We start from the raw sequence: 14128 nt of genomic DNA on the forward strand, positions 1-14128 counted from the left end.
CCCTTTCCAAACAATATTTTGGCAAAATTGTTTGATTAAAGCTGTGCTGTGCTACTAACAGTATATCATAAACCCTAATTTTCATATCACTGATTAGATTGATTCAATCTTTTGGAGCTTTGCGACTAAATAGTAATACTGAACGACACTGCATTCTTGGACAGAGGTAGTGTTGAAATTCTTATACCACAAAACAAATTGGGCACAATACCTCTAAGGTCTGTAGAATTATCCAAACAATATCCTAGAGACTCATACAGGTCACAGAAAATTAGACCTTTAATAGCTACAGTACCACTTCCTTTTGTAAAGAAAGAAATAAAAGAATTAAACCTTTACCAACAAATTTATTATGGTTTGGAGGACAGAGACTTAATAAGCCACTATGACTTCAGACAGCACTCACAGCTTAGGCAGTAGACTACCCCATGCAGAGTCATACAGGGAAAATTTTCCCCTTATCCACTCATAACTGCTCAGATTCTCTGACTTATGGCCTTTCTTATTGGCACTGTATAGCTAAAAATAAAGTATATCCAACTTCATTAGTAGCCTGGGTATTTGGTAGTTTTGATTAAATTTATGTTGCCCAAACCAAGAAAAAAAAGTTGAATAAGCATCATATTCGTTACTTTGCCTAAGTCTGTAAAACTTTATTCAGGTCATTCCAATGAAACTTGACTGTATTGCATTAGATGTATCAAATACCTGTCGTGTTAATCTTAAAAATATTTTCCACTGACAAAAAATAACCATTTCCCATTCTAAATTATATCAGCTGGGAATAATTATACAATTCATTATCTGATCCCAATTTCATCCATCTACATGGCAAACTTTAATGAAAAATTTTAGTTATAAAATTATTATTTAAACCACCCTGGATATTCATTATGAACGTTTTCAACCTAAGCATACAATTGTCATAAAATTATGAATATTTACATGAAAGTGTACCGGAAAGAAACCTTAATTCCCACTCCAGTTCCATAAGCAGAATTCATCGTGTTAATTTAGTAATGCAAATTTAGTAATTCCTCAGAATAATATGAAATTACTGTATTAATTTATTTATTCATACCAAACGAATACAAAATAAGATCAAGCAAATTTCCCCCTACATAAAACACTGCCATTCCCATTTGTTTACCACTAACGGGAACCTTTTTCCTATGTAAGGTCTGAGACTTTGTTTGGGCAAAAGATTTCAAGCACTTTCATTAACATTATCAATGAGAAAAAATCCAAATTAGCTAGTGGTTGAGCTTGTAAGCAAACAGAGAACTGCCATTCAAATGAAATCCATCATAAATAAAGAGCACATGATATGCAATGCCTTAAAAAAAATTGGTAGTTTCTACTAGTGCCTAGTTCTGGATGTGGATTGATATTAGAATCAGACCACCTGCTCAGTCTTCTAACTCATAATTCTAATGTAATAAATGCTCTGTTAGTCTGATGACTGAAATACAGATAAGCCAAGGGTTGTGCAGTAAAAGATTCCAAATTACTTAATAGTGTGAGGCTTCAAGATAGTATCTCGACTCTGGCATGCAGTGTGCATCACCAGAACCCTTCCTGACTGGTGCACTAAAATCATTAGTCAAAACTTGAGGAGTTAGGCTAGGTTCAAAACTAAGCTGGATGAAATTTCTTTAGGCAGAATAACCACTAAGTTCTGGCTTGTTTAAAACTAAAGAGAAAAATCATACTATGAAGCTCATTATTATCTAAACCAGAAAACTTGTTAAAGGCTGTGTCTTGTTAACAGTTACGGTATAATTAAGGGCTGGCTGGGTACTTCTAACTTCAATCTCTTTTATCAAATTTCTCTGGATTTTACCCTGAACAAAATGCTAGTTTCTTTTATGCATGAAATTTTCTTATACTTAACAGAGTTAATGCTAGATTAGGCAGTCTAGATAATACCAAGCCTGTAATTAGAATTATTTTAAGAATATGTAACAAGACAATAACTTTTCTCAAAAAATATCTATGAATAACATTTGATTTCAAACAAATCACACTAATGCTCAAACTGTCATGTACTCTTGAATTTTAAAATTTTACTGTCAAAAACAAAAAGCTAATGAGTAAAGTAAACTTATGGCATTTATCAAGACTAAATTCTTCCATTGTAAACTACTACAATGGAGAAAATAAATTTTTTAATCTCGTTTCTCATTTTTTTTCACTCATAATATATTAACCCTGGATAGGTACGGTCCTCGGACACCCCTTTAAGGGTATACTCGGACGCGAACGACCCCGACGCCAAAAAAAAAATTCTTGAAAAATCAGTTTTTGCAGTAACCTCCTTTTTTCTTTTGCCAAAAAAAACTTCAATGAATGCTTAAAACAACTGTAAAGATAAATACTACTCATCTGCAGAAAAACTATTTATTATAAATATTTTAAAAAATTAAGTAGAAAAAAAAAAAGACCTGACATAAAAATTCATAAAAAAAAAGTTTATACATATATACACAAATCCTTTTAGGAATTGATTCTTGAATGTTTAGGACACATCTTGATGTATTTTGGATGAAGTCAGACCCATGGAGGTGAAGATCTGAAATGAGAAAAAAGGGGTAACTTTTTTTGGCCAAAAAAAATTGTCCAAATTTCATGAATTTTTTTGGGTACCCAAATGAAATAGGAAGTGGCTAATTTTTTTAGGGAATAAACATATGTTATCCTAAAATAGAAATATGTAAAAAAATCTTCATTATTTTGTAAATTACATTTATATCAGGGGCCATATCTAAAGGTAATTTTTTGAGTACTTGGAAATTTCGTAAAAAAATACATATATTTAATATATAATATGATATTTATGCAGGTAAAAATATACCAAAATATCACAAATTCTATAGGGAACAAGAATATATATAGATAGGGCAGCTTACGCTTCGGATATGTCCACAAAATGGCCGCCAACCACACTGACTCAGACTCCCTAATCTGCCACTTGAAATGTAGGAAGGGTATGTCAATTTCAAGGTGTTATTTACTAATCTAATTATTATTGGATATGCATAAAAATTGTATGGTGGGTTGCTGGATAATTGTCGATTATTTTACGACTATAAAATTAAAATTCTGACCCAAAAAATTTTTTTTGAAGGGAAATAAAATCGAAAAAAAAAAATGTAAACAATATTTTAGCTAAAAAAATTTGATGATATTCAATCAAAAAAAAAGTAAACAAAATTTTCCGACAAATAAACATCTAGAGGAATCATTACTCTGTGATAGTTCCTTAGTACGTAGTAATTTTGAAAGAATTGGGAAAAAACGAAAAAATGGCAATCACCGGAAAATCGAACACATACCTATATATACGCCATATCTGGCTAAAAAAAAGATAGGCATGGGTAGCCAGATCATCTAGAAACACTTTCCAACACTATAAAAATATAAGTTTTGCGACACTACTTGCCAATTCCTTAGGGTAACATGACTAAGCAAAAAAATGCAAAACAAATAAAAAGGGGCACTGGTGGAAAAATGGCCATTCTAATATACGGCATTTCAGAAAAAAAAAATTTCAGCCACGTGCTAGGCAAACCATCAAGGCATATTTTCCGACAAATAAACATATAAATGAAATATTACTCTGTGATAGTTCCTTAGTACGTAGTAATTTTGAAAGAAATGGGAAAAAACGAAAAAATGGCAATCACAGGAAAATCGAACACATACTTATATATACGCCATATCTGGCTAAAAAAAAAATAGGCATGGGTAGCCAGATCATCTAGAAACACTTTCCAACACTATAAAAATATAAGTTTTGCGACACTACTTGCCAATTCCTTACGGTAACATGACTAAGCAAAAAAATGCAAAACAAATAAAAAGGGGCACTCGCGGAAAAATGCCCAACATTCTAATATACGGCATCTCAGATAAAAAAAAAGACATGCACGTGTTAGCCCAACCATCAAGGCACAATTTCTAACACATAAACATGAAAAAAAAATCAATAATATACGGCAATTCCTTACTACGTAGTAAATTTTTACAAATATTGAAAAAAAAACAGAAATTGGCAACCGCAGTTAAATACCCAATATACCAATAACTACGTCGTATCTGACAAAAACAAAATCACGCATGGGTAGCCAGATCATCTAGACACACTTTCCAACATTAAAAAAGCAAAAGTTTTACGACACTATTTCGCAATATCTTACGGAAAAATGACTTGGCAAAAAAATTAAAAAAAATTAAAAAGGGACACTCGCGGTAAAATGCCCGACATTCTAATATACGACATCTCAGATAAAAAAAAAGATATGCACGTGTTAGCCCAACCATCAAGGCACACTTTCTAACACATAAACATGAAAAAAAAAATGAATAATATACGGCAATTCCTTACTACGTAGTAATTTTTACAAATATTGAAAAAAAAACAGAAATTGGTAACCGCAGTTAAATACCCAATATACCAATAACTACGTCGTATCTGACAAAAACAAAGTCATGCATGGGTAGCCAGATCATCTAGACACACTTTCCAACACTAAACAAGCAAAAGTTTTACGACACTATTTGGCAATATCTTACGGAAAAATGACTTGGCAAAAAAATGAAAAAAAATGAAAAAGGGGCACTCGCGGTAAAATGGTCCTCGTGGTGATGAACGACATTTTAACTAAAAAAAAAAACATGCACATGGTAGCCAAACAATCCACCAAGACTTTCCACAACTGATAACCTATACAAGTTGCACCATTCTACGACAATTTCATAATACGTAATAACTTTGATAATTATGCAAACTACCTCAGAAGGGTAAACTCGGACGCGAACGACCCCGACGCGTCTCAGAAATCGGGGAAGGAGTACAGCTACAGCAATGCACATCTGGACACTACTAGAGCGTGTAGGGGAGACACCTCCTGCAGGTCGATCACCCACAAATTCAGTCACAGGGGTGAGTCACGTGAGAAAAACCTGTTTTTTTTGACGCTCGGGGTTGCAAACGACCCACCGTACCTATCCAGGGTTAAGGCAAATTAACTATTCAGATCTAAGTTAGCAAACAGAAAATTTTATAAATTGTTCTTAAGAGAAAAGTTTTCAAAACTATATGGGAACAGAATGAGAGACTTTCCTTGCATCACTCAATTATTAAATTGAGTGATAATGATCTATATCATTATGAAATTTTTGAGGATAGGGAGTCTTAGCAACAATTAAGCATCACAACTTAAATACTCTCAGAAGAGCTTGTCCATATTCATCACCGACAGTCAATCCTCGCTTTTCACAGGGGTTAGGTAACAGAGACAGGCGCAAAGAGTGAGAATCCGCGAATGCTTGTTACCCTAGACTACCAACTCACTGGCTACCGCCTGCATGCGGTCAATTAACACACTAATTACTGCCTAATACTGTATTGTTATTACTTGGTTTCTATCACAGTATAAGTATTTTTTAATAATAAAAATATTTCAATAACTGTACAGTACATGTGCACACGTGTACACTACGTACTGGCCACGGTAAGGTTACGGTACAGTAGTCATCGAGATACTTATAACAACAAAACACTGTTGTTCCTATCTAATATAACACTCGCTGATACTGTAGTGTATATACTGTAATATATGTACAGTACCATCACTACAGCGCTACAGTACAGCTTAACTGAAATGTAAGTATTTGCAGTTTTCGTTCAGACAACTCGCACTGTTCAACAACACACCACAAATTTAGCCTACATTTACATATTGTAGAGTACAGTATACATATACAGTAGTAATTTATGTACAGTACTGTATAGTGAATAAACAATACTGCACAATATGCATACAATGATACTGCATTCAAGATTAACAAAGTCTACATACAGTATCTTATACAAAGACCACTAACCATTTTTGTACGAAGTTCTACACAGCAGTCTTGAAGCATGACACATCTTTTGCCTAGTACTGTAGGGAATCACATATCTATAATGTATTACCCCGTAAATAAAAACAATGTCCAGGAATATACATATATACATAGTACCAAGGCACTTCCCCCAATTTTGGGGGGTAGCCGACATCAACAAATGAAACAAAACAAAAAGGGGACCAGGAATATGTACCTACTAAATACAAATACATCATTTTTTTTAACTTGAAAACTTCATTCTGCTCTAAAAGGAACAAAGGGGAAGATGCACACACGAGGAGAGATAATACAAGACTGAGGCTGAGTCAACGTGAGATGAGATGTTGTGCTGGGCGGAGAGGGAAGTGGAGCGAAGCGGCCTAGGTGAAAAGGAGCGTGGGCTATTTGAAATTGTCGCACCGCAAAACTACTTCTCTTGAACTCGCGATTATGTGATTTTTTATTTTATAGGTTATACGGTTCTCTATGTTACGAAATCACAAAGAATGAACTCGTGAAAAGCGAGGACAGACTGTATTTATTAATGAATGAAAAGTTCAAAATGAGTATTTCAACTCATTACCTATCAATACTACTTAATTCTTTAAAACTGAACACGGTAAATGTCTTGAACCTATATGAACCTGGCTCACTGTCGAATAAATCAAGATTAAAATGACAAAACACTGTTTATTATAAAAAACTCTGTAATGAAATCTCTTTTTTACAACCATGCAAAATTCATATCATCATACAGATAACTATTCCTGTAGTATCAGATCTGCTACTATCTTGAACACTGGAGACTTGAAGTTTGAGCCTGAAAGGAAATCAGCAAAGCATACGCAAATAGAGAAACTTTTACTAAATCTACTCTGGCTGTAAAACAACACTTAGCAAAGATGCATACCAAATGTTAACTTAATTTAAATAAAGTATGAAGTTTAAAGCAGTCAGCTCTTATCTGAACAGAACTGAAAAGAGGAAATGTAATCAAACGTACTTCCTCCAAACATAAACACAAAACACCCACACAAAGTCGAGTGCGCTGTTTTATAGACATATAAAGCGACTGATGTTGAAGATAACCTAATTCATAGTTAAATTAAAACCACAAAGGAAACGCCAAGTTCATAGTGGAGGTGATTCTAAATAACCAGCATTAAACTTGCAATAAAAATATTAATAAGTGGTGGATAATTATTGCCTTACATTCTACATCAGTTCTGAGTTACTCTAACTTGAAAACTGACGTTCAATGAAGGCTATATTACTTTATGTTTGAATACTTGTAATGAAAGAAAATCTTTAGTTTCCAAAATTTCTGGAAAAGCCTGGAAAGTACCATTGCCAATTCAAACAACGCCCGTGACTGATTAGAGTTGCTATAGTCAATAGATGTCAACTTGAGTTACCATTAGGCACTAGACATTGCCTTGGTGGGTAGGAGGCATGGCAACTTGAGGGGAAGAACAAGAAAATTTTAGTTTTGGGGGGACAAAGCAATATAAACATCAGGGGAGGTTAGTAGAAATTAAACGTACAGTACAAGTACTATACAGTACTCCCATGAATCTCAAAAACCAATATGGAAAAATATTAATATGCATAAAAAAATATCTGCAAATAAACAATTTATCTACTAGGCCATCAAAATGATAGCTAAGAACCAGTTCATGTTACCAATATGCAAATTATGCAATCATATATTCAAGCTGTTCTGTGAATTTACAAATTCCATGCACGCTTGCTTTACCCTATGGTGCTCTAAAGTTCTGGGAATTTTGCTGTAGAACACTACCTCAGAAAACCAGCATTCACTATAAATATTTCAATATTATAACTGCCTTGTTAGCTTCACATGACAGCCAAACATTTAACATTTTTATCATTTAGTCTATTACAGAAATGAAATGGAAACTTTTGTTCACATATTTAAAGAGAAATGAAATTCATAAATGATTTTAAAAAATCTGTATCATAAGCAGTCACCTACAACTATAAACTTGTCGTGGCATAATACCAACAGTATTTTAATTGTGAACAATAGGAGGGTAATTATTAATAACTTTAAAATTCTGTAAGTAAAATGCCCCTATTTTGGATGTCAGCAATGTTTTCTCAATAAATAACATCGAAGATATTAATAGTAAAACTTGGTATTTCCCAAGCTTTCTCCAATCACAAAGTATTTGATCGTACTGGATTTACTGCAATTTACAATAATTTTAAATGACCAATATTAAACTATCCTAAACAAAAATTATTCAAATTAATTGCAATGCAGATGATACAAATAGGTATATTATACAGTGTCCTCTGTATCTAGTAAATCTTATAGTACTGACCTTAACAACCTGGCTCCAATTGTTACGCGACCCCATCACTGCTATTATTTTTCCGCGATATGACTTTAGCTCATCTGTCATTGGTCCTGGTACTAACAAACCTTCAGGAGTTATAGATGTATCTGCTGGTAAGTTAATTGCATCTCCCAATGTGCCACGATAATATCTTTAAAATTAAGTTAAGGAATTAAACTACACAGTAAAGGAAGGGTAGATAGTCTTTGCAAATATCTGACAATCTCAAACCAAGTTCTATGAATGCAAGTGTACCGTTTTAAATAGAGACTATTTGAAATTAATACAGTATGTTCTACAAAACCTTTATCAAAAATGGTAATTATTCATCCCCCTAAATTACAAATATATTGGTAAAATTACCAATTTGTTTTTCATAGCAAGTACAGTAATCGCTTTCTTTTATGGTTTGTAGCCAAAACCCAATGGCCATAAACTAGAAAAATAATATAATGAGTCTTAAAAATCAGAATTCTTGAATATTTCTCTTATATTATTCATATCGATCTTTAGCCAAAACTCTGCACACTATGCGACCTACATCCATAATGAGACCTCTAGAAAATACATTTGAGCAAGAACATAAATACTGTACATTGAATAATTTCTTGGATTGTCAAATTCATTTGCAATAGAGCAGGAAGGAAGATCTTCCATAGGAGCCTTCCTTGGAAGCTGGTAACCTGAAGGTCCAGCCATAGTTGAATCCTTAGAACTGGAAAGAATAGCCCTCATTGGAGCTTTCCTTGGAAATTGATAATCCAAAGGACAGGCTCCAGCTGAATCTGCAGGAAGAGAAAAGAGAGGACCCCCTGGAGTTTCCCATGTTAGTTGGTACCTCAACATCCAGCCACAGCCAAACCTACAGGAATGGAAGAAAGAGGACTCCCTGGGGTCTAACTTGGAACCTGGTAACCCAAAGGTCCAACCACAGCCGAGTCTGCAGGAACGGAAGAGGCCATCATGGGGTTTCCCTTAGAAGCTGGTAACTAGTAGGCCCAATGATTGCCAAATCTAAAGGACAAGAAGGAAGACCTTCCACAGAAGCCTTCATTGTAAGCTGGTAACCCAAAGTCCCAGCCACAGCAGAATCCCCAGGCTGGAGCAGGAAGGAATCAGAAGACAGGGAAACAGTACCTGGACAGGCTGTATATTGAGTGGGCTGACCATAGAGAGAGCAGATCAATGCCTCTACTATTCTAGCTATCAGCTAGACAAGTAACCAGCTTAGGGGGACCTGGATCTGACCTAGGTAATGAAGTGGTCATCAAGAAGTCCCAGGAGTGATATTTCTACGAGCAACCCAACGACTCCTCTGAGAAACCCAGCATTAAGGCTTTCTCTTCAGCAAAGACTAGGTCATCCCCAGATCCCAAGTTAACAACATAGATAGGAGGTTGGTCTGTTAAGGTTCCATTTGCAAAACCCTAAGCTGCTGAAATTGGGATACCAAGACGTATGATATCTATGAGATCCTTGCTTGGTTGATTCACTCCAAACAAATGGAAATATTTTCAGGGTCCAAAGCCCTGCCCCAATCAGCAGAACAATCACAATACACCTGACAACACTCGTGACCCGCGTTTTGGTTAGCCGGGTTATCGTATCCAACCCGGATGCAGCTAAGATTAATGTCACTCATCTGTAATGGGAATATTTTAAATGAAAAACTCACACTATAATCTCTTACTTTGGAAGAGTAAAAAACCTCTCAACCCTTCCCTATAATGACCACCAGACTAAGAGATATAGGCTCATCCAAATACCCACTTACCTGAGATATTCACTTTAGTAAGACAGTCAATGGTCCATCCTAGACCCAAAGGTTGAGAACAAATACTAGAGTGAGTCTACCCCCTTCTCAAATAAGAGCAGATTGACACAATATATGATTCTATCATACCTCTCTTCTCTCCCTCCAATACCATATCAGATGAATACGGAAGAATTATCTATGAGAATGGCCGACTGATCGGCCAGCCCTTGGGGATCATACAGCACCTCCCCAAAACAAAGTTTTCCTTTGTCAAAACTACTAATTATTACTACTATTATTATTAATGTTATACTTGATATTATACCATTATTACAACGGCAATATTCATTATAGAGTACAATTAGAGGTAAAAATGAAATGGAAGAAATGTGGGGTACAAATATATCACACTGCATTGCAGTCCTAACAGAGATGATGCTGGAAAAGTCAAAGAAAAATTAAAACTTCCTTTACAGTATTTCACAGATCTAAATATGTGGATTATCAAAATCATCAAGACATAAACCACAAAAACTAGAGTGCTAACTGTAATTACCGGTAATAGCCTTGGTTAAAGAGCACAACAGTATGCCCATACTAGTTAAGGCCAAAGACAAGTGTTAACTACTGTAGATTGTTCATGAATTCAACACCCATTCCACCTCGTATTATTATTATTATTATTATTATTATTACTTGCTAAACTGCAACCCTAGTTGGAAAAGCAGGATGCTATAAGCCCAGGGGCTCCAACAGGGAATACAGCCCAGTGAGGAAAGGAAACAAGAAAAATATTCTAAGAACAGTAACAACATTAAAATAAATATCTCCTGTATAAACTATAAAAATTTTAACAAAACAAAAGGAAGAGAAATAAGATAGAATAGTGTGCCCGAGTGTACCCTCAAGCAAGAGAACTCTAGCCCAAGATAGTGGAAGACCATGGTACAGAGGTTATGGCACTATCCAAGACTAGAGAACAATGGTTTGATTTCAGAGTGCCCTTCTCCTAGAAGAGCTGCTTACCATAGCTAAAGAGTCTCTTCTACCCTTATCAAGATTGAAGTACCCACTGAACAATTAGAGTGCAGTACTTAACCCCTTGAGAGAAAAAAAGTTGTTTGGTAATCTCAGTGTTGTCAGGTGTACGAGGACAAGAGAATATGTAAAGAATAGGCCAGTCTATTCGGTGTATGTGTAGGCAAAGGGAAAATGAACCGTAACTAGAGAGAAGGATCCAATGTAGTACTGTCTGGCCAGTCAAAGGTCCCCATTACTCTCCTTTTTTGAAGGATGAAATGTTTGTTAATACTTAAAAACAAAATGTTATCAATGAAAATTGGTTATATTTATTTATGACATAATAATCATCAATTCCAAGGGTCTGTGGATATCTGGGAGCTGTTAACCATCTACAGGTGTACACAGTGATTTGATTTACTAAAGGAATGTCGACAAAGGTACACACCTAACTGAGCTACCTGACCACCATCCTTTTTCGCCTTCAAGTGGAATGACCTACCTTTAATTTGTGGGAGAAGCTTGAATAGGTTTGTGCTGAATAAAATGTTACATTCTACCTTCTAGGTCTCTTCAATTGCCAAATGTAATTATCAGGGGGCACATCAATGAGAACTGAGTTCATAATTCCTGAATGAGACTACTGTATGTCTAGAGAAATAAAACAAATCATAAGAAAGGCTGCCCAGCTTCTTACAAATTCCATAGGCTCTTGTATATGAAAAGTCTCCCCAAGCATGTAAAAGGATACTCCTCAGCAGAACGCACGTCAACAACTAAAACTTTGGCACGACCACTGCGACTTCTCTTGTGAGCCAAAAGCTCTAATACGTCAGCACCACATATACGAGGACACCTCTCTTTCTTCAGATCACTGAGGTTTACACCTTCCATTAGCTAATGAAAAAAGAAAAACATTATTTGAATTTTATGATGATAATAAACATGTTAAAAAATATTAACCTACACCAAAATAAAGATAGAATATTACATATTCCTGTTCCAGACTTTGTTAAACTTGCTTAAACAACTATTTTTGTCATACAGTATAAATTTACTAAAAAAGAACAAAACCTCTTTCTACTGTCTTCATTAGTAATGATATACAGTTAATAGTATCACAATACCTTATTTAATTACATATGCGGTACATTATAATTTTTCTGAGATTTAAGGTGTCAAAGCTTTCTTATAAACAGATAAATTGAGTACAATATATAAATATGATATTCCAACATACAATATCAATAGAAATTGGGAAAACACCATTATTGAATATACCGTACTGTAATTACATCTAGCATTTTTAGTCCAGCAATATGAGTTTGTAAATATTATAGGTAGTAGGTTGGCCAAGGCGCCAGCCACCCGTTGAGATACTCTCTCTAGTTACGGCTCATTTCATTTTTGCCTACACATACACAGAATAGTCTGGCCTATTCTTTACACTTTCTCCTCTTTCTTAATACACTTGACAACACTGAAATTACCAAACAATTCTTCTTCTCTCAAGAGGTTAACTACTGCACTGTAATTGTTCAGTGGCTACTTTCTTCTTGTTAAGGGTAGAAGAGACTCTTTAGCTATGGTAAGCAGCTCTTCTAGGAGGACACTCCAAAATCAAACCATTGTTTTCTAGCCTTGTGTAGTGTCATAGCCTCTGTACCATGGTCATCCACTGTCTTGGGTTAGAGATATCTTGCTTGAGGGTACATTCGGGCACACTATTCTATCTTGTTTCTCTTCCTCTTGTTATTTTGAAGTTTTTATCCTCTTGTTACTTTCAAGTTTTTATCCTCTTGTTACTTTCAAGTTTTTATATCCTATATACGAGAGATTTATTTTAAACTTTCAAGTTTTTATATTTTATATATGAGATTTATTTTAATGTTATTATTGTTCTTAAACTTCTCTTGTAGTTTTTCCTTATTTCCTTTCCTCACTGGGCTATTTTCCCTGTTGGAACCCTTGGGCTTATAGTATAAAGTTTATGGGCAGGATCAGTCACTAAACTAGAATATGAATGAATAATATGAAATTAACCATTTACACTTCAAAAGTTATTAACAGGATTGAAGATATTCCTTTGGTTTTTCATTTTGTACACGTGAAAATGATAAACAATACACTACAGATACATTTCAATGAATCTGATCAGATCATGATACTAACAGTGACAATGAAAGTGAATACGATGTGAGGACAAAAGTTACGCTCTGAAGGCGTAGGTTTTGGAAAGTTTAATCACATAGTTAATTTTTGTTTTCATTTGTGGCTTGGTATGTGAACATACTCATGCTTTGTCTACACTGCTACTCAGTATTAACTCTTAATTATAATTCATAAACTAACACCCACACTTACAGTCCTTTCTTTCTGAAAAGGCCTGTTTGGAAGGCTAACAACTATTTTAGCTTTTATCAATCAAATGTGAGCACATACCAATAAATGTCCTTTTGCTTATAAAGGCCTAAATCTTTCTGTAGAATTCATAGTACAGTACTAATATTTTCATTGTATATAGAAAATGTGGAGAATTTCATATGGAAGACTATCAATTGTAATACTTATCATTCCTATGACAATATAATACTCTGCCATCTCTAATGAGTTATTGGTAACATTTTTCCTCTATCTTACTATTAAAATTTTTCCTCTATCTTATGATTTTCATTGTAAATTATGGTAAAGTCTTCAGTTTCATTGGTTATTACTTTCCATTAGAACCTTTTACACCGTTATGGTAACATAAATAGTAATTAGGCTGACTACTATACACTACTGTTGGTGATTATGTGATGGATAGAGATGATTAAAATCACAAATTTTAAGTAATTTGTATTTTTCCTAACATACTTACTGAGAACTACTTTCTTAGGAGTTACCTGGAATCTCCTCTCAACCGACCAGAGTTTTGTGTAGTCTACCCTACTTCCGTTTTCTATGGGGACTAACCCAGGCGTAAAGAGAACGTGCCCTGAGGGTAGTCCTGAGCTAGGTCGGCGTTAGCTTGGGTCTCGCTCGTCAGTAAGTTCCTAGGATGGTACAAAAGGTTCTTCAAGGGCAGATAGGCACTCGGGGAAGGTAGGGAGGGCCA

At 34.8% G+C, this 14128-nt stretch overlaps 1 protein-coding gene across 1 annotated transcript in view; it reads right to left on the reverse strand.

Moving 5' to 3' along the window:
• The window catches only part of LOC137658714 (TBC domain-containing protein kinase-like protein), a 128167-nt gene that overhangs the window by 8024 nt on the left and 106015 nt on the right, over positions 1 to 14128 (reverse strand). The window contains exons 17-18 of the mRNA XM_068393711.1: positions 11783 to 11928; positions 8241 to 8406 (exon numbers count right to left, since the gene is read on the reverse strand). Of these exons, the coding sequence (XP_068249812.1) occupies positions 8241 to 8406; positions 11783 to 11928 (312 nt within the window). The remainder of the gene's footprint in view (positions 1 to 8240; positions 8407 to 11782; positions 11929 to 14128) is intronic.

Source organism: Palaemon carinicauda, chromosome 19, assembly GCF_036898095.1.
Source record: "Palaemon carinicauda isolate YSFRI2023 chromosome 19, ASM3689809v2, whole genome shotgun sequence".
NCBI lineage: Eukaryota > Metazoa > Arthropoda > Malacostraca > Decapoda > Palaemonidae > Palaemon > Palaemon carinicauda.